The 22881-nt window shown below is 30.0% G+C and overlaps 1 protein-coding gene across 1 annotated transcript in view; it reads right to left on the bottom strand.

Moving 5' to 3' along the window:
* LOC100205504 (parafibromin) overlaps window positions 1–22881 on the bottom strand; it is a 166111-nt gene that overhangs the window by 14621 nt on the left and 128609 nt on the right. The window contains exons 18-19 of the mRNA XM_065790991.1: window positions 12823–12923; window positions 12583–12659 (exon numbers count right to left, since the gene is read on the bottom strand). Coding sequence (XP_065647063.1) covers window positions 12583–12659; window positions 12823–12923 — 178 coding nt within the window. The remainder of the gene's footprint in view (window positions 1–12582; window positions 12660–12822; window positions 12924–22881) is intronic.

Below are 22881 nucleotides of genomic sequence, written 5' to 3'. Positions count from 1 at the left end.
GCTGATGGAATGACATTTATTGGCTTTTTTTGGCAGGGTTTACTTAGGATTGTGTGGTCAGAACAATGGTAAGCTTTTTTACCCCAACTAATAATGACTTAACCCAACTACTTTACAAAATTTACCCAATTAATAAATAACAAGCCTACTTCACCTCAATTAATACATATCATAACTGGATAGAGTCAATAACATGCACATAACCAAAAGAACAAAAATATATAAATAAAGCATCAAAAATATAAAAGGAAAATGCAAAAACAAACAAACAAACAAAAAAAACACAAATAAATTTTGCATTGTATGAGATCAAGTTTTGATTAAAGAAATTTTTTTTAAATAAAGCAGTTCTTATATTTTATTCAATCTAGTAGCTCATCATTAGTTTCACCATGTTCCAAACTGTCACAAAACTCACTGAAGTAAATTTCTTGATGTAAATCCTTGTATTTGGCTGTGGTAAATATATATATTTTTTGATATAGCTTTACAGGCTCAACAATACTAACAACTTTATTTGAATGCCTAGGGTTAGACAAAATAGTGGTATTAAGGATAAGTCCAATTCACAAGTCTCTATGACTCATTACTCCATGTAATTTGCTTGAGAATATAACTTCTTTATAAGGTCTCTTATTCACAGGACATCCAGCTTTATACACAGGTTTTAAAAACTGAGTCATATTTTTCACCATATTTTACTTTAACTCAATGACGTTGTAGAGAGTTTTTTTCTAGCAGTCCTGAATACTTTATGTCAGTCTGAAGGTGTGCTAGCATGTTCCTAGCAACTAACAAGACCTATATCTTTATCACATTCAAGATATGTATGGCCTCTTTTGGGAAACGATATCATAATTAAATCGAACCTTTTCCCCTTATTAACTAAGAAATCCAAAAAATGAATCATTGTGTAGTTTTTATTTTATCCTGCACATAAATCACAAATTAATTGCAAGTGTCAGATATTTTTATTAACATAATTTATTACAAAATGAAAAAGAATAGGTTACTTCCTCTGCACCTTTCTTAGCAATCGTTTTATCATATACATAGATGAAAACCTCATTGCTTAAGAGCAAATGGATATAAAAAGATAAAAAAGTTAATTTTCTTTTATAGCAAAAGTTATTTGAGGTTAAATTTGGTAGGTTCAAGTTTTTATTAAAATCAATCGTAAATCAATTGCCTCAAGTTTCTCGTTTTCTTTTATAAAAGGTTTCGGCTTTTCTTTAATGAACGTCTTTTTCTAATTGAAGCTTTTGGAGAGCCTGCTTAAGTTGTTCATTGTCAGGATTATTGGTAAGTTCTTTAGAAGCTTTTTCAACACTATTTTTTAATTCATCACATTTTGAACAGGTTTCTGTTCTTGGTTATCTAAACCAAATATTAAAATCATTGCTAAAAATTTTTTTGTCGTTTCATAAGAAATCTGCAGATCTGGATACAGGCATTAAACATTATATACATTTTATTTATGTTTAACTCCTCTGGCAAATATATGTATAGACTTTTTAACAATGGATAGTGAGATTCTCTTCCTCTGAAGGCAGAAGTGATCTTGTATTCTTTTTACAATATTATTACCAAGTCTATGAGGTCTGTCATTGTGCTTCCCTCTTTGATCCATTGTTGTAAACCTAGCCAAAAAAGACATTGCATTAAACTTAGCTAATAAGCATGACTTATCATTTTCTGTTACAAAACGCTTTAATCTTGTGCATTTGCACTCTGGTCCAATAGACTTTTTGGATAAATTTTGTTAAATTTGTAAAAATCCTGCTGTTTTCTAATTAGTTTTTTAAAAGTTGATCATTATTATCTATTTGGTTAACAACTATTTTTTTTTTTATTCGCAACACTTTTTTTTAATGGGTAAGAGTGATCATTGTGCAGTTTTTACAAATACAAAGAAAAGTATGTTTTGAAAGATCATATTTGGAGGACATTTAGTTTTGGCGAATTAAAATTTTTTACTTGTAAAGAGAAATATTTTTCCACATGGAGTAAAATTATTAACAGAGAAATAGTCGACCCTTTAACAAAAAAAAGAAAGGTATATGCTGTAAATAAGAATACAAAAGGATGTGCAAATCATTTTTAATATGGGAAGCCACCTGAGCTATCCCCTCATCCAAGGTTATCTTTGAAAGGATACAAAATATCTCCTCCTCAAAATAAAAGAAAATTACCAATGCCTTGATATACACCTAATAAAGTTTCTAAAAAACAAAAAAATACACATTTTTCATGTACCTGTACCACTACTAGTAGCAGTAACAATAACAACAACATTCCCCAACAGTCTCTCTGTCAATATCTCCTCCATGTCTATCGTCAACAGCATTTGATCAGCAGCTTTCTCCACAACAACTCAATTTAATTACTAACACACCAGCAACTTATCTAACACCAACAACACTTTATAAACAAAGTAGTCATAAAAGATTAACATGGGAGGCAGTGCGTTCTTTTCCTAAAGTCATAAAATTGTATACTGGCTGTCCAACTGAAAATGTTTTTTTATAACAATAATATGTTATATTATTGTTAGCCGTGTTCAAGCTAAACAAAAAAAAGTTTCATACTTCATGGATCATAAACGTTCATTTGAACCAAAGCAATACTAGTTTAGTCCTGCTAGTAAACCTTCAAGTAGAAAGAAACCTGGTCCAGCACAACAGCTTTTTGTTGAAGATGAAGTGTTACTTACTTTAATGCGTATTCGACTTGACTTACCATTACAAGATTTAACATTTAAAATTTCAGTAAGTCACGCGCCTAGGATTTTAACTACATTTATAAATTTATTAGCCCGAGAACTTGAACCATTAATATATTGGCCTACTCCAGAAGAAACATTAAATTTTACACATCCTCATTTTATTGGAGATTTTGTTTATGTTGACGGTATTGGTGACTATGCTGAACAAACTATTCAAAAATCTGCCAATGCTAAAGCTCAATATCAAACATATAGTTCTTATAAAAATAGAAACACATTAAAAAAACTTATATTTTGTACTAAAGATGGTTCTATCTCTTTTGTTTCTAAAGGTTACTCTGGATCTTCCTCAGATCGTTTTATCATTGAAGATTGCAATGTTGCAAGAAGATTCACTCCCAGTTTTATTGCACTTTTTGATAAAGGTTTCAATGTTCAAGATTTATTTCTATCGAGGCAGGTAAAAGCTGTGATTCCAACATTTTTACGTAGTAAGCGACAGTTTACACTCTCTGAAGTGTATCACTGCAAGAATACACATTGAACGTGTCATTGGAAGGCTGAAAGAATTTTGACTTCTAAAGAACACTCTGCATATTACATTAGTCCCTCTAATAGATGATATATGGATAATTGCTGCTGCCATTGTTAACCTGCAACCACCTCTAGTAAAAGCAACAACAGTATAAATTGTTGTTCTTTGATGTTATTTTTGAATGCTGTTTTGTGAATTAGTTGTACCGTGTGCAGCCTGCAAAGTCCTGGTTGTTACTTGGTGCTTCCCGGACCCTTTCCAAGACCCGTCCGAGAGTGGCAACCAACCACTGTTCATTTTTTCTGAAAAAAAGAATAGTGGTCAGTTGCCACCCTTGGGCGGGTCCCAAAAACGGTCCAGGGGTGTCGAGTTTGACCTGGATTTTGCATGCTGTTGTGTTTGCTCTTTAATTTTTGGTTATTGTGCTATTTTATGGAATTTGGTTAATTTTTTGTTATGTTTGCATTTTAATATCTTTGAAGCCTGCAAAATTCTGGTCATCACTCCCCAGATCCTTTTCAAGACTCTATTGAGAAAGGCAACCACTGTTCATTTTTTCTAAAAAAAAGAACAGTGATTGGTTCCCCCCCTGGAGCGGGTCTTGAAAACGGTCCGGAGGTGCCAAGTTCTGACCTGGATTTTGCTCTTAAATTTTTGGTTATTATTATGTTATGAGTTTGATTAATTTTTGGTTTATATTCGCATTTTAATATCTTTGCTTGCACAATTAAATATCATTTATTTTGAAAAACTGCAGTTTTATAGACAAAATAAGCTTTAATCTTCAGGATATATTGTCACATTGATTTATTTACACATCTACTATAGTCATTATAGGTATGCAAACATAATAAGGTGTCAAATGTCCAGGGGCATTCTCCTCTGAAATGTATCATTGCAAGTGCGTAGCACGTAATAAAATACACCCCACACATTTTTTTATAAGGGGTGCGGTTTAAAATCCCCAGTGACGAGGACAAAATCAGCAGTGACGAGGACAAAATCAGCAGTCAAATTCCAGATGGCGGGAGTTAGAACAAAATCAGATGATGAATGCCAAATATCTAATGCCGCATTTGACATCTAATTTTGCTCTTGTTCTCACCATCTTCCATTTAACAGCTGATCTCAAATGCTAAATTTAGCATTTGAGATAGGATTTGACATCAATACAATGCACAATTTTATTACTTTTTATAAATATTTTTAACAAACATTACTTTTTGTTACTTTTGCTGATTTGGTCGAGTATCTAACTTACAAGTTTCTGCATTTTAAAGAATATTTACATGATTGTCAGGGTTATTAGCATGTGTTAACTTTCACCTTTTTTTCAGTTTCTATGTACGGTTTGTTATTTATTGTAAATATTATCTAAAAGAAAGTAATTTTAATTTAAAAATACGATATATTTAGCTACATTTTGTTACCCCGTAAATATATATATTTTTTAAATAGGTTAAACTAAGTATTGGAAAAGCGTTATTTATTATGGATTTAAAAAAAACAATCATTTGAAACATTTGTTGTCAAATAGCTTTGATGTTCTTTCTCTAAACTTTTGCAAATATATCTAGTCCTTCATATGTGTATTCTACATAATTTAATAGAAAGTTATTATTTCGTTTCGGTTAACTAATTTTAAAAAATTATTAAAGACAGTTGTAAAATAATAAAAAACCGAAATCCTTTGGTGTGATGATAGTGCTACTATTATACCAATAATTATTGGGAGGCTTAAATCTGGTTACACCATCTTCGTGAAATAGCCTAATTTTAAATTTTTTATAAAAAAATTATTTAAAAAAAAAACAACGCATAATCATTGCAAGAAATGATTAAACATATATACATTTACGTTCTTTTAATATAACAGGAAATAATTCTAGAAATAAAAATTATTGTTAAAGAAATAAAATCTAGTTTTGCGTAATATTGCTCTATTAGCGCGATTAAATTAATACCTGATCTATTATTATCAATTATCTAATTTATGTAGATGTTAACAACAAAGTTAATATCAAAAACTTATATTTATTCCTAGTGACGGATGCAGGAAGTTTTGGTGGGTGGTTATGTTGATCACAAAAATTATATTTTCATAAAAAAAAATATATAGGTCATAAAGCAATCTGCCACATTATGTATAAAATATACGACTGATAGATGTCTAGCCAGGCTTGCAGCTATTTCCCCTGAGATTACCCTGATTTTTCCAAAATTCAACCCTTTCTCCCTGATAGTTTTTTTTTTTTGTGCAGATATCTGAATTCCCTGACGTTTCCCTGCATGTGATATTACTATTTTATATATTATTACAATAAATTGTCACAAAGTTCCTGGGTATATAAAAAAAAAAATAAATTGTCACAAAGTTCCTGGGTATATAAAAAAAAAAATAAATTGTCACAAAGTTCCTGGGTATATAAAAAAAAAAATAAATTGTCACAAAGTTCCTGGGTATATAAAAAAAAAAAAAAATTGTCACAAAGTTCCTGGGTATATAAAAAAAAAAATAAATTGTCACAAAGTTCCTGGGTATATAAAAAAAAAAATAAATTGTCACAAAGTTCCTGGGTATATAAAAAAAAAAATAAATTGTCACAAAGTTCCTGGGTATATAAAAAAAAAAATAAATTGTCACAAAGTTCCTGGGTATATAAAAAGTTTAACAATGTCAAAGTGTGTATTAAAAAAAACAAACAAAATAAAGATATTGTGCCCAGTAAAAAAATTCTAATTTAGTAAATAATCACAGATATAAACTGACATTAAAAATAAATAAAGAACTATACATAGAAGTGTACTGCTAATAATTATCACTATGCTGTTGATATTCCTATATTGATAAATGGTAACACTCCTACTGAGACTTCTACTTTAAGTCTTCTTGGATTACTTTTTTGTAACCACCTCTCGTCGAAACCTTATAAACAAACAATTCCAAAGTTAGCATCGGCTAAGGTTGTCATTCATTAAAACAATTCATTTTCTTACTCCTGATTCCTACAAATTTCTTAATTGTCACTGTATGGAATACTGTGTCACATTTGGGCTAGTTCTTCCAATGATGCCTTTTCTCTTCTTAAATCACAAAACTTATTATAAAATAGTTGGACCAGTTTTAGCTTCCAAGATTATGTGTCTCATGGTCGTAATATTGCATCTCTTTCTCTTTTTTAAAATACTATTGTTCCATGAACCAAGTCTTTTTTTAATTATGCGTGACTTGTCATTCACCAAAGTCGTTTGGTTTAAACATAAAAATAGTGTTATTGCAGCATCAGTATCTGTATCAATAAACATTATTTTACTGTATATATTCCTTCATGCTCTAAAAACTTTTATTTGTCTAGTTTTTTTCCTCGCAGTCTTCATTCAACGGCTTTCTTGCTTTAACTTTACTCTATGTTTTCTGTAACTCTTAACTGAAATAGTGGTTGCTAACATTGTTGTTGGTAGTAAATTAGAATTAAAAAATCAAACATGAAAATGTATAATTTTTGTTTATATTTAGTTGGTTATTTAGTTTAAATTTTATTTTATTTTTTTCAATTATTTTATTTTTTATATATATATCTATCTATAATTTTTTTATTTATTTTATTTCTATTCTGTTTATTGTATATTATTTATATATATATATATATATATATATATATATATATATATATATATATATATATATATATATATATATATATATATATATATATATAATATATATATATATATATATATATACACACACACATATATATACACACACACACACACACACACACACACACACACATATATATATATATATATATATATATATATATATAAAATATATATATTTATTCAAATTTGAATTTTTATTTGATTTGATTTTGTATATATATTGATTTAATATAGTTTTCTACAGTTTTACATTTGGTAATTATCTGTTAATTGTTTTAATTCTAATGCTGCTGTATTTTGCTTTTCTACCTTTTTAACTTGTGAAACAAGGCTTTGGATGACTTTACTGCAGGTGTAAGTAGTTCTCACAAAATCTATGTCATATAAATATGGAAGCATAACATCTTTAAAATATGTAACTAATTTTGGTAGGCACTTTAAAAAGAAATTTGGATCCTTAGCAATATGAAATGTGCAAGATTCTTTGGGTAAATAAATTTCAGTCACAATAATTGGCACCTGTAATAAATAGTTGGTGCTAAACTTGGGTGTAATAAGGGTGATTAAGTTTGATTGCAAAACTTTCATTACTTTTTACTATAAAACAAGAAGGCATTGAAAGGTATTCTGAAATGGTTTTATCTCTTGCTGAAAAAGGACATTTGCATTCTAACAAACCAAATCCACAACAAATACAATTTATAATTCTATCAGGACTTGCACCCAGAAATGGATACTCAGAACATATTGTCAAGACTGCTGTGTCACAACTAAAATTTTTATGTGAATTTTTGTTTTTTCTAACATAACGTTTGACAGCAAATTCTTTATTGCTTCTTCCCCATGATAGCGCACTACTGGAAATAGTTTCAATTTGTTCACAAATCTTTACACATAAATTAAAAGAGGATGTTGAATTTGTAATTGTTTGCCTATCACTAACTTTCTGAATTACTTCATGGGATACTGATGACGTAATAACACCATTCCTATATTTAAACCAATTAACAGAATTTGACTGGCCTGTTGTTATACTGCAAATTTTTTTAATATTAGAATTTGTTCCATAGGTTTTTAAGTTATAATGAAACAAATTCATATCGGTTATACAAACTATTTCATCAATTGTTTTAGGATATTCTGTAGCAATTGAAAATCAATATCTATTTTATAAAAAATTGTTTTTTTAAACTGCAAAACACTTGCATTACCATTGGTAGCTTTAGCAATATTCTCCCCTCTTCAGCTGAACATGTGACATCAAGGTCTGTTCATGAACGAGGTTCATAAAAGTTTCTACTTGGACCAGGTTCAACATCATCATTTTCAGGATGTGGTCGCCTAAAAATAACTGAATTTATCTCACATGGTTCATGTATTTTTCAACGCTTTTAAACAGTGGTAGGTAACAATGGTAGATTTAAAGCTTCTGCCATGATAACTTTTTCTATCAAAAGTGCTTTTCGTGCACTTCCTGAACCAAGCGGGACACCTCTTGATAATAAATACATTTTTAAGTCATCTACTTTTCACTTTGACAAATCTACTGAATTAAAAACCATATTCAAACAAGTAAATAAGAATAATAATCTAGACTAATGCAATAATTGCTGGATTTTCATATAGAATTATTTTATTTAATAAGATTGTTTGCTCCCAGGCAATCCCAAAATGCAATGCATGTTATAATGGTGTCGTTATCTGGCAAAAGGTCAATTGTGTGATTTAAAAGTTTCTGTTTATTTAGTTTACTTTTCAGAGTTTTTTCTTAATAATATTTCTTAGGTATATTACTGTTTTTTTGACTTGAAAAGCAGTTTAGTATATAAAGAATAGCAACAATAACTGAAAAAATCACAAATGTGTTTTTTACCGAATGGTTTTCATATATTATCATAATCTGTAATTAAATGATCTAATAAAAAGTAACCAAAAAGTATATATTTATTTTCACAATACTTTGCATACTTATATTTCTTTATATCTATAGTAAAAATTAGAAAACAATCAAAAATCAATTTAAAAAAATTTAAAAAGACAGTAATCAATTTAAAAACAAATATTGGTTGTTTTTGTGATGCTTTTTAATAATGGAATTAAACAACTATGTAGAGAGCTTAAAGAAAACAACTATGTAGAGAGCTTAAAAAAAACAACTATGTTGAGAGCTTAAAAAAAACAACTATGTAGAGAGCTTAAAAAAAAACAACTATGTAGAGAGCTTAAAAAAAACAACTATGTAGAGAGCTTAAAAAAAACAACTATGTAGAGAGCTTAAAAAAAACAACTACGTAGAGAGCTTAAAAAAAACAACTATGTAGAGAGCTTAAAAAAAACAACTATGTAGAGAGCTTAAAAAAAACAACTATGTAGAGAGCTTAAAAAAAACAACTATGTAGAGAGCTTAAAAAAAACAACTACGTAGAGAGCTTAAAAAAAACAACTATGTTGAGAGCTTAAAAAAAACAACTATGTAGAGAGCTTAAAAAAAACAACTATGTAGAGAGCTTAAAAAAAACAACTACGTAGAGAGCTTAAAAAAAACAACTATGTAGAGAGCTTAAAAAAAACAACTATGTAGAGAGCTTAAAAAAAACAACTATGTAGAGAGCTTAAAAAAAACAACTACGTAGAGAGCTTAAAAAAAACAACTATGTTGAGAGCTTAAAAAAAACAACTATGTAGAGAGCTTAAAAAAAACAACTATGTAGAGAGCTTAAAAAAAACAACTATGTAGAGAGCTTAAAAAAAACAACTTTGTAGAGAGCTTAAAAAAAACAACTACGTAGATAGCTTAAAAAAAACAACTATGTTGAGAGCTTAAAAAAAACAACTATGTAGAGAGCTTAAAAAAAACAACTATGTAGAGAGCTTAAAAAAAACAACTATGTAGAGAGCTTAAAAAAAACAACATGTTTATATAAAACATTTTGTTTTATTTGAAGATCTAATCAAAAATCATTAAGCTATGATTTTTTAAAAATAGTTTAATTTAGTTGAAAAAACTTTTTTTTTTTTTTTTCTAGGATAACAATAATAAATTTCACATGCTTTTTACATGTGAAATTTATAATGTTATCCTAGGACAGAGACTTAGCCAATCATAAGCGCTCTTGCTCCATAATGATTAAACGATTTTTTTTTTATATCAATTTTAGTTTAATTAAGGGTCATACACCAATAAAAATTCAAATTAGTATGCATATAGATAAGAAAATAGGCTATCTTATGGGACCCATTGATTATATTTGATTGAGAAGGTTTAAAGAGTTCTTCTATACTTTAGCATGTCGCTGGTTAAATGAGCAGGTTGAACCATATAATTTTTTGTGTTCATTTTTGTAGTGGTTTTGTATTTGGATTATATTTAAATGTAAAATTTTTACTTGGTACTCTAAAGAAAAAATTTTTCGATTAATCAAAAATAATTTTGCTGGAAGAACATTTTGATAACCTATTATTGATGGAAATGGGTATTTGCTTAATTATTTGGGGCGGGTGATTGGAATCTGTGTGTATGTATATAAGTTGGTCATTTGGTTTTTTAAATCCAACACGCTGGGGTCTGAGTCTTTTATATTATGATTATTTATATTTAAATAAATTTAAATCTTTTTATAACTATTTATAGGAATTAGGCCATTTTACAGGTTTTTGCTGGTCTTTAAAATAATATGGTAAGATATACTGCTAAATGAATAATATTTTTGAAAGGTTAATACCTTCAAATGATATAAGGGTCATCCCATGTCAAAGGGAATTTTAAATTTAAACAAGGATCTAGATTTTGATAAAACTTGGTGGGTGAAATAAATTTTTTAGATTTGCAAATAAATTTTTTAGGCTTTTTAGCCATTATGTATTATGTATAAACAATGTGATTTGCAAAACAATGACAATGAAAAAATTCATTGTCAATGTTTTACAAAAGTAATTTTGTTTTATAAAATATAATCATAGTTTCACATGAACAAAACATGTTACAGGGATTTTTCAGAAATAACAGAAATTTCAAATGACCTACTCCATGCATCAGGAAAGGTCGATTTGTATAAACCAACCTATCAAGTCTCATCAAAATCTGAGATATTTGATTTTAATCCAATCTTAGCATGGAATGACATAAACTAAAATAGAATATAAAATTTTATCAAAAAGTGTTTTATATTGAACAATTATTTTTTCTGGATTTTTCCAGATGGGTGTTATAGAATAACAATTTATAATAGTGATGTACCGAAATTCTGTTCTGGCCAGAAATTGAGGAGGCTGAATAAGTGCGAATTTCATAACTGCGAATCTGCATAAGTGCGAAGCAGTTGCAAAGACTGGCATAAGTGCGAACTGGCATAAGTGCGCCGAAAGAATTTGCAAACATTGGCATAAGTGCAAACTGGCATAAGTGCGAACTGACATATGTGCGAATCAATTGCAAAAACTGGCATAAGTGCAAACTGGCACAAGCGCGAACTGGCATAAGTGCACCGAAAGAATTTGCAAACATTGGCATAAGTGCGAACTGGCATATGTGCGAATCAATTGCAAAAACTGGCATGAGTGCGAACTGGCACAAGCGCGAACTGGCATAAGTGCGCCGAAAGAATTTGCAAACATTGGCATAAGTGCGAATTGGCATAAGTGCGAACTGGCATAAGTGCGAGTTGGCATAAGTGCGAACTTGCCAATTCGCCACGTATGCCAGTTCGCACTTATGCCAGTTTTTGCAATTGTTTCGCACTTATGCCAGTTTGCACTTATGCCAGTTCGCACTTATGCCAATGTTTGCAAATTCTTTTGGCGCACTTATGCCAGTTCACGCTTGTGCTAGTTCGCACTTATGCCAGTTTTTGAAAGTGATTCGCACTTATGCCAGTTCGCGCTTGTGCCAGTTCGCACTTATGCCAGTCGCACTTATGCAGATTCGCAGTTATGAAATTCGCACTTATTCAGTCGCCCCCAGAAATTGTGACTCGGTTCTAGCCAGAATTACAATATTTCAGGCTGGAATGCTGAAATTTATTTTTTACCTTTTTTTTTTAAGACATGTGACAAAGACTGTCAATTAAATCAAAAAATCATCATCCTACAGGGCAATGAAGAACTATTGGTAAATCTAGATAAAAAATACAAAATTCTTAACAAACAAAACGTAATTTTATTTGCAATAGACAATTATGTAAGGTTTCTAGAAGTTTAGGAATATTGTAGTGCAAATAGAGTTGCTATCCAGTTTTGGACAACAACCTAGCTTTTTTTTCATCAAAATCTTACCTGTCTCTGAGAATAGTCTCATTTTAAATGTCATTTAAATTTTAAATAAATAAAAAGTTTAGGATGCCTAATACAGCAAATATTTCAATTATAACCTAAATGGAAAAATAGAAAACAAGTAATTATTGTTAATATAAATTATGCAGGTTAATACTTTCAATAAATAAAATTATAAGAAACAAATAAAAGCAACATATTAGATTTAAATAAAACAAGAACCAAATTAATGAAATAGGTTAAAAATTATCAAATAAAACTTTTGTAAAAAATTAAATAAATATAGTTTTCGGTTCCGGCCAGAATTCAAAATTTCCAAATTCTGTACACCCAGATATTATAATGACTTCCTTCTTGATAAAAACTATTTTAAATCTAAAATATTTACTGTTAGTATTTGGACATCCCATTTGGATACATTTGGATCTACTTTCATATCATCATATTTGACATAAAATGCTTTCACTAAAAAATTGCAACAAAATTAAAATAAAACATAATGAATCATACAAGACTAAAATTGACATAAACTTTTTATATGACACTAAACTTACAAACACAAAGTAGACTCACTGATTTAAGACTTTAACAAAAAAGATTCACCTGCAGCACATTTAAATGCAAATACCTTTTGTAAATATATCAGTTGGAGAACCATCTGGTAGCAACCAAGGCCATCCTTTGAATTGCCATGCTGGTCCTTGAACAAAAACGGCAGCTACACGATTCCTAAGATTGATTGAAATTGACAATTTATTTATTTTATGCCTATAAATTTGTATTGTAGCTCACTAGTAGTGGTAAAAAAGGGTGTTGACAACGAGGGTGTTGCTTTTATTCTAATCATAAGAATCTGAACAAAAAAAAGCAATAAAAAAAATGTATATAAATAAATAACAAGTTATAATAATATACAACTTGTTGGTAACAAGTTTAGCAGTTTTAATTTTTTTTTTTTTAATTAAAAAAAAATGAAAATATTATTATTAAAAGTTGGTAGAAAAACAAAAAACATAACAAAAATTTTTTAAATAAAATTAAAAAAAAAAAGAATTTCTGAAACTCAAGTTTCTGAAATAAAGTGCTCTTGCTGCTAAATTTCCATCAATGTAAAGGTGAGTTTCCACTCATCCGTTTTTCTACGGGAATGAGAAAGGGAACAGAAAAACAATCATGCAAGCATGCAGCTTTCCTTCAGACAAATAAAAACTTTTATCATGCATGCTCACGTGGATATTTTTACCTTTCCTTTCCCGTTTCCGCAGAAAAACGGATGAGTGGAAACTCACCTTTAGTGTGCATCTTTTTTTTCTTTCTCAAACAAGTTTTATTCACCAAGTTTTTACCCGCCAACTGTTGCTTTAGGACTCTAAATGGTGTTTTAAAATTTTCTTCCATTTATAAAAATAGGAGAAAAATCTACATTACTACAATTTACAATTACAATACTACTTACAATTTACAACTTTCTTTTACAGTTTTCAGTTAATTAGTGGTTAATTAGTGATTGCTTGCATTCTTGTAAGAAATGAATTAGTTTAAAAAAAAAAGATAACAATCAAAAGGAACCAAATGTAGTAAATAAAAATAGTCAGAGGGAGCCTAGTGAACATGTAGAGTGGGACAACTACAGTTGAAGAAAATACCCAATTTTAATCAATTCTCTCAACTTGAAACTCTAAAAAATGAACCTTGCCACTACGTGGAGAAATAGGCAAAACTTCCTGAGACAAGGGAAAATAATTCTTAATACTCTTGATTGTGAGCTGAGTTTTCAACTACTATCTATGATATGGTCAACTATCTATGGTATCTATGACACAGTCTGCTATCAGGGGCTATTCTAGACCCTTTTTAACATCGTTGAACATATTTGGTCCACATTTGAGGACCGCCCAAATTCAGAAATTGAGAACATTTTTTTATATACGGCAAATTTTTTTTTTTTTGCCAAAAAATGCCTGTAAAAATGGAAATTTAGTGGAAATAATTGGCAATGCTTCTGTTAAATTTCCTTACAACAGGCGCTGGCAAATTATTTTTCTTGAATAGCCCCTGACTATTTATGATATCTATGATACAATCTACTATCTATGGTATGGTATGCCTACAAAATATGGTATCTATGATATGGTACTATCTATGGCGTAGTATGCCTAAATAAAATGGAAGTGTTCAAGCGATTAATACATTAACTCGTTAAATTTAATCATTGTTAAAAATGATTGTTTTCTTCTGTACACCAGGTCTTCTTTCACAAATATTTTTGCCTATCTGGTCCAAAACAAATATTTTTACCCATCTGGTCCAAAACATTGAAGAGTTCAACTTTAAGAGTTTTTTTGATTTATTTTTTTCAAGATAACCAATGAATAAATAATTTAAAAAGTTGTTAGGTTAAAAGAAAGGTTAATGTGGACTTTAGTTAAGAGTTAAGTTAATGTGCTCGATTAGTTAAACTATTTTTAAGGTTGATTTACTAACTTCTTTTTTTTTAATTTAAAAATTAGAAAACAAAAAATTTATTTTTAAACTGTTTAAGCAGTAAAAACTAAGAACAAATAAGAACTTATAACTACATAGTTATTGATGTAGTAGCAGTATCTGAACCAGATATGAAAGCTATAGTTATGTCTAAACCAGATATGAAAACCGGTATTTTATCTGAAACAGATATGAGAGCTGTAGTTATATATGGACGAAATTTGAAAGCTGCAGTTACATCTGAGCTAAAAACTAAATCTTTTTTATATTTATATTTCAAATTTTTTATTTTTAACACATTATTAAAACAATCAACAATTTTTTTTTCCTAAATTTATTAAAAAAATTCAAGCTAAAATTTTAGCTAAATGTTTTTATATTATCTGGTAATATTTTTTATTTTATCTGTAATTCCTCTATTTGTAAATAGCATGTACATTTTATGCATAATGAAAGAAATATTATGTGAAATAGCAAATAAAAGACTATTAGGAAAGTTTTCAAACTTTAACTTAGTTTTCCAAAAAAAAAAAAAAAAAGAACTGTTTTATTACATAATATTTAACTTTATAGTCAGAAAAAAATAACAACTATGAATATAAACTTGTGACAGTTTGAATTTAACATAACTTGTATCAAATTTCATAATTAATTTATCAACCACATAAAACCTGTAAATGGATTTTTGACAACATGTCTTCTTACAGCATGAAATAGAATATATCTAACATTTTTTTAAATTGCTTATCTTGGCACATGTCTAAAACAAGTCTTAGATGAATTTTATATATCTCTCACCACAATCATTAACAACAGCTAATTTAGGACTTGATATCTTAATTAATAAAGGACTTGATATCCAGTGGAATTATTCTGATATCTAAAATAAATATTGGCATTTATTTAAACTTTTTTTTTAAGAAAAAAACAATTAAAATAGATTAATATATACAATAGACGCGATAAATTAAAAGAAAATAATATACCTTAGGTTAACTTGTTTGCATTTTGTTTCTAATATAGATAGATGAGAACTTTCTGGGATTTTTGTAATGTTTATGTTTGGAAAAAATTCCTGAAGGTAAACTTGAAGGTCTAAGATATAAAAAAAGTTTTTTGAAAATTTTTCTCTTGTGCTAGTGTTTGAGTTAGTTGTTATAGTGTTGGCACTAGTTGTCTCGTGTTTCATCGCATTCAATTTCAACATTTTCATTATTCGTGGTCTGCGAAGTAACTTTTTTTCTGTTGAGTCTTATCTCTTGCAAAGTTCACCAGACCTACTTGCTCTTTGTGAGACTAATTTGAGTTCGGCTGTCTCATCTTGCGATCTTAGTGTTGATGGTTATCTTCCTTTAATTCATAAAGACTCTAATAGTCACATGCTTGGCCTGGGCATTTACATTCGTAAGAATTCACCAATTAGTCGTGAAACTAGGTTTAAATCCACAGACTATTTTTTTATGTGCTTTGGATTAGCACCACTTCACCCTATTCCCTTTCTCTTTGTTCTATATCGCTCTCCTTCATCTCAAGACTGCACTCTTTTTGATGTTATTTCTGATCATATTGACCAAACTCTCTCTCTTTATCCATCAGCTAATATAGTTGTTGTTGTTGGTGACTTTAATGCTCACCACTCTGAATGGCTTAGCTCTAGTGTCAGTGATTCAGCAGGCTTTAAAGCCCACAACTTTTGCCTTTCTCTATCCCTAACTCAAATAGTCAACTTTCCAACTCGCTTTCCAGACAACCCGAAACATTTACCTTCTCTACTCGACTTATGTCTTGTTTCTGATCCTAGTCAGTGCTCAGTTTCTCCACATTCACCCTTAGGTGCTTCTGATCACAGTTTGATCTCTCTAAAACTAATATCTCATTCTTCTTCATCACCTGAATTCCCCTATTATTGTACCTCTTACAACTACAGTAAAGCTGACAGGGATTCTTTCCCTGATTTTCTCTGTGATGGCCCTTGGGTAGAAATCTTTTGTCTACTTGTCGACAAATGTGCTTCTTACATAACTTCGTGGATTCAGGCTGGCATGGAATCTTTTGTTTCCTCTCGACAATTCCAGGTCAAGCCTCACTGTCCTCCATGGTTTTCCTCACACTGTGCTGCTGCGATTGCCAATCGAAACCATTACTTCCATATTTACCAGCAAAACAATTCTCCAGAACAAGAGATTTGTTTTGCTGGTTTCTAGCAGCAATAAACAGACAACTGTTTATTACTGCTAGAAACCATTGTAAAAAAGCTTTGTCTAACGCCAAAGCCCGCTATTATCAGGCCATGAAATCTTGCATCTCATCTAAAAAATCAGGCTCTCGTGAGTTCTGTAGAATCTTTAATAGTATTAATAATAAGGGCTAATCTTTAATTCCACCTCTCTTGTATGGTTCAGACTTTATCACCTCACCTAAAGCCAAAGCTGAATTGTTTGCTAAAAACTTTTCATCAATATCATCTCTTGATTCCACTAGTTGAAAAAGCGGCATCTGTTATCCTTATCTTCAAAAATTCTGGAGAGCGATCTGATTCGCCTAACTACCGTCCTATTAGTCATCTTCCTATCATAAACAAGGTTTTTGAGTCTTTAATTAACAAACACTTAATTTCTCATCTTGAATCCAATAACTTTCTGACCATCAATATGGATTTCGATCTTCTTGTTCTACAGCTGATTTGCTAACAGTAGTAACTGATAGGTTTTATTGTGCATTAGATAAAGGTGGAGAGGTTAAGGCCATCGCTCTTGACATTTCAAAAGCTTTTAATAAAGTTTGGCATGCTGGTCTTCTCCATAAGCTTTCTTATTATGGTGTATCCGGCAACATCTTTAAGATTATTGAATCCTTCCTTTCCAATCGTAGTATAACGACGAACAGCACTCTTCTTTTTATTGGCCCTTTACTCTTTTTAATTTACATTAACGATCTTCCATATATTCTCACATCTAAGGTGGCATTGTTTGCTGATGATACTACCATTTACTCTTGTCGAGATAAGAAACCAACACTCTCTGATTGCTTGGAGGGGGCATTTGAGCTTGAAAAGGATCTCATGGCTGCTACAGCATGGGGCTCACAGTGGCTGGTGAACTTCAATACAGATAAAACTCAATTTTTTCAGCCAATCGTTATCGCAATAATTTAGATCTCCCTATATTTATGAACGGTGATGTACTCGATGAGTCATCTACTCTTCATCTTCTAGGATTAACTCTTACTTCCAATCTTTCTTTGAAACAATATATCAAATCAGTTGCAAAATTAGCATCTGCTAAGGTTGCATCTCTTTATCGAGCTCGACACTTTCTTACTTCGGATTCTATTCTCTATCTCTATAAATCTCAAATCCGGCCTTGCATGGAATACTGTTGCCATATTTGGGGTGGATCTTCTAATGATACCTTTTCCCTTTTGGACAAGGTGCAAAAACGCATTGTAAACATAGTTGGACCTGCTCTTGCAGCCAACCTCCAACCATTATTACATCGTCGAAATGTTGCTTCTCTTTCTCTTTTCTACAAATACTATAATGGGCACTGCTCTAAAGAGCTAGTGTCTCTTGTGCCATCTACTAAAATTCATTTTCGTGTTAGTCGTCATTCAATTAAGTCTCATCCTTTTTTTGTGACTGTTCCTAAGTGTTCCAAAAATGCTTAGTTATCTAGTTTTTTTCCTCAAACGTCAGTTCTTTGGAATTTGCTTCCTTCATCTTGCTTTCCTGATTCATATAATTTGCAGTCCTTTAAGTCATCTGTCAATTTCTTCATCTTGCTCTACAATCTTCATCTTTTCTCTTCCAATAACTTCCAACTTTAATTAGTGGTTGCTTGCAGCCTTGTTGGAAGTGATGTTTAAAAAAAAAAAAAAAAAAAAATTTTAATGTTTCAATTTCAAGGTTGAAATTCAATCTCAATGTTTTCGACAATAAAAATTAAAACTTTTAATTGCACCATGTAGTAGTTTTATTATATGTCCACACACAATTATTTTATTATAAGTCCATACACAAATCCAAACCAGAAATAGAAGCTGCCAATGGTGTTTTAAGAAACCATCTTGCATGAAATAGTAAATTCATCAACTTGATGAACTGTTGTTTTTCCTTCTTCACTAACTATATAGAAAAAACTTTTGTTTATTCTTTTTTTTTACTTAACCATTAACTTTGAACTAACTTGACAGAAACACTGCATGATGGGAAACTAGGGATTTATGAAACTTGGTAGCTTATCACTGCCAAACCAAAACAAGTTTTGCTTAAAACTTAAAGAAAACAGATGGAAACCTTTATGTAAACACATTCAAGATGCCTTTAAAATGTAATTTAAATTTGTATTTATTAGTTTTTACAAAACTGTACGAAACAGTAATATGCAAATCCTTGCTTCTTCTTAAAAAAATGTTTCCTTCACAAGCTCCATTCAAATCTGTTAAGCTTGTTCAAATTTAATAATTTAGCTTAATAACTTTACTAGCAACTTTTGGAAAAGATTATTAACTGTTCAATTGAACATTTTCCCAGAAACTGCAAGTGCAGCATGTTAGAAAATGACAAAGTTATATAAATGAAATAAGAAAATTATTTATGAGCAGAGTGAAGTTCTAACCTGAATATATAGCTGATATAATACCAACAAGTAATCCATAGTAAAGATCTGCTTGTTTTTTTTAGCAATGCATAAGTATTTAGGTTTAATTTGAGTACACAAACATTCTTCACAAACTATTTAGTACACAAACATTCTTCACCTGTATTCAATGATGTAGTATCAAAACATACACTACGTACCAAATCCTAGACCAACCAAGAATCCAGTATTTTCAATTTGCTTTTGCTTCTGTTATTTCCATGACAATTCATTATTGTTGGACAATAAATTGTTGGACAATAAGTTGTTCTATATCAATATTTGGACTTAAAATTACCAATGTAAAGGGTTTAGCATTTCGATTTGTAACATTAAAATAGTTTTTTACTACTTTTGTGTCAAAGTAAACAACCGGTAGTTTTCTCTAAAATTTTAATAAAATCCTTTTTTATTTTTAAACCATTATCACATTAATTAAATAAACCTTGACTGAGTTGAAATATTAAAGCTCTTTGTATAAGCAGATAAGTTATTATCTGCTGATATAAAGGGCTGTAATGACATTAGCCAATGTAGCTGTATGTGCTAAAATCTAAATCACACACCACTTTGTTGTCGTAGCAGTAGCCTTTAAGATTTTAATGTGATGCAATTATTCGAAGTACTTTTTTTCTTCGTTTATTTTAAGTGTGATACATTGTTGCACACTATTCAAAAGTCAGTATACAAAGCACTAATTGGATTACCATTTAACAGTGCACCTGGTTGTATGTCAATATTACCAGGTGCACTGTTAAATAGTATATGTGAATTTGCGTTGTTGCTTTTATATTTCAAAAAAACCAAGCTGTTTTTTTTGTTGCTAATAACTTGATTGTTCTTAAATGCTTCATTATACTATCAGCAAGTAATCTTATATACACTTATTTTTAGTGCTATAAGTGGACACTCTAATAATATATTTTAAGTGCTGGGGTAAAATGAATTTGGCTAAAGCTAACTAGTTCTGGCGGTTGAACAATTACAGCAGCAAACACTAGTCTGCCTAAAAAATGATTTAAAGTTCTAAAAAAAATACCAGTCAGAGGTCCACAGGATAACTAGTTAACTTTTAGTTACAAAAGAGTTTATCTACTGTTAAACCATATTTTTAAATACCCTGTAAGAATTATTGTTGTGAATATTTTAATAACACATTCAAAAAGCAAACGCAACATTGCAATATATACTTTTACTGAATAAAAAGAAACTTTAGGCACATATGTGATTTAAAGTGAGACTTGAATGTTTTAATTTTATGACAAACAGTTATTAATTGTAAACAAAATTATAAAAATTACTACTAGTTTAAACTTGTTTCAAACATCACAGAATAATAAAATACTTTTCTCTTCAAAACTATTTTTATATGTTTTTGTCCTTTTATCTGCTACTCTGCGCAACTTTGTTTTAATGTTTGTGCAAGCTGTTTGTACATCAGTTGTGTCCATTTCTTTCAAGGATTTTTTAATTCTACACTTGAGTTGTGAAATATTTCGAGCTTTCCAACCACCCTTGTACAATAAAGAACTTAGTTCTCCAAAAAAATCTTCAATTGGTCTACATTGAGGAAGATTGGTGGGGTTAACATTCTTTGGTACAAAAGAAATATTTTCACTTTGAAGGAACTCAGTAACACTTTTTGCATAGTGTGACGATGCTTTAATATACTAGTTTAAACTTGTTTCAAACATCACAGAACTAAGTTCTTTATTGTACAAGGGTGGTTGGAAAGCTCGAAATATTTCACAACTCAAGTGTAGAATTAAAAAATCCTTGAAAGAAATGGACAAAATATGTAATTATCATCTGAATGATATTTATTAATAAATGGGATTAAAATTTTAGTTAAGTATTGGTTTTTGTAAACTTTCCTTGAAAAATGGCTCTGAAATTCCTCTGTCGGAGACAACAATATAACATTACTTTCTTCTCAAATTTGCTTTGCATTTTGAATTTAACATCAGGTGGTGTAACAGAAGAGTCGTCTGTGTAATAAATTTTGTTACCAGGCATTTGGGGCTTACCTAAAGTAAAATAACTTTCATCATCCAAAATGTCTCACAAGATAACGACAACGATCTTTTTTTACTTTAGTAATTTGACTTTCGGTGTAGGATGGCGATTTCTGTTTTTCCGTTGGTTTAACTTGAAGCTTTTTGAGTGCCTTACTGATATACTGCTGGGAACACTCAAATATTCTAGCAGCATCGTGCTGGCTAACGCCATTTTTGTTGTTAAATCGAGTTTTTAACTTATTAAAATTTTTCTTGGTCATTATTGAGGGCTTTCATCTTTTTCTTTTTTTTTTTTTTTAGATTTTTCACCTCCCCAAGGCCCGAGGGGGGCCACTACAGTCGAGGAGGCTACTCTTTTTTTTTTTTTTGTGTGTTTTTATTTTATTATTTTCTTTTTTTTAGTTGTTATTCGTGGTGCAACCCTCTCTCAACTCTTAAACTCCGAAACACGAACCTTGCCAAGCAAGGCCGCTGCGCGGAGAAACTAAGTTGATCATCTGGATCCTTGCTTTCTTTCAACAGTACCATATTTTAAAATATCAAAAATTGTACTTTTCGATATACCTTCTTTCAAAAAATGTTCTACAGTAAACATTTTGCCAACACTTTTATGGCGTTCATAAATGTGTACAACACATTCTTGAAGAAGCTTCTCTTTAGACGACATTTTATGATATCTAAATTGACAACTGTCAAACAAAAACTATATAAAGTTATTACTTGAATCATACACTGTTTGATAATGTAACAAAGTGGCAAAGTTAAACAACTGAATATGACTTGCACACAATTTCTTTTTGTTCGGATTTTTAGCTGTAACCCGTTATTCTAAAATATATTATATAACACTAAATACTGTTTTAAGTAAATTTTATATTTTTTAAATAAATAAAAAAAAAATTTCACGAAACTTCATGCTTATGTGGTAATCATCAGCCAGATGTTCTGTAGTTTAATGGGAAAAAATCTGCAAGCATGTCATTAAATCCATATGGGTTATTTCATATGAAATCACCTAGTTTTACAAAAGTGCCCCAGAGTACCACCTCAAATTTGGAAAAATATAAAAAAGCTTTTTTTTTAGATGATAATGTTACATGTTTAACCCTTGATTTTAATATTTTCAGATTAGTAAAAAATGTCAGAGAAATGTTGTGTGGGAAGAGTTTTAAATGAACATTGTGATAAAATGTCATATTGTAGAATGGCAGGAAGAATAAGACTATAAGATATTGATATTGAAGTTTTAATTCAAAGGATAGGATACACTTTCAAACCAAATGAGGGGATATGTTTTCACCATGAAAAAGCCTATATTTCTAGATATGAAGGACTTTAAAAATACTGTTGTAATCCATTTAAAGTCCATAAGAAAAAATTATCCAGGGATAGTGTAAAGTCAACATATCAATAGCAAATCAACTTAAGATCAAAACCTGGTCAAAAAATTTATACTAACTGTATGAATGAATTCAAACTTGAAAAAATGACAGAAGTTAGTCAAGATGAAGCTGCTGAAGAAGATTATAGCTGTTCAAGATAAGACAG

The sequence above is a fragment of the Hydra vulgaris genome, chromosome 02 (assembly GCF_038396675.1).
Source record: "Hydra vulgaris chromosome 02, alternate assembly HydraT2T_AEP".
Lineage (NCBI taxonomy): Eukaryota > Metazoa > Cnidaria > Hydrozoa > Anthoathecata > Hydridae > Hydra > Hydra vulgaris.
This window is presented reverse-complemented; position numbering and strand designations above follow the sequence as displayed.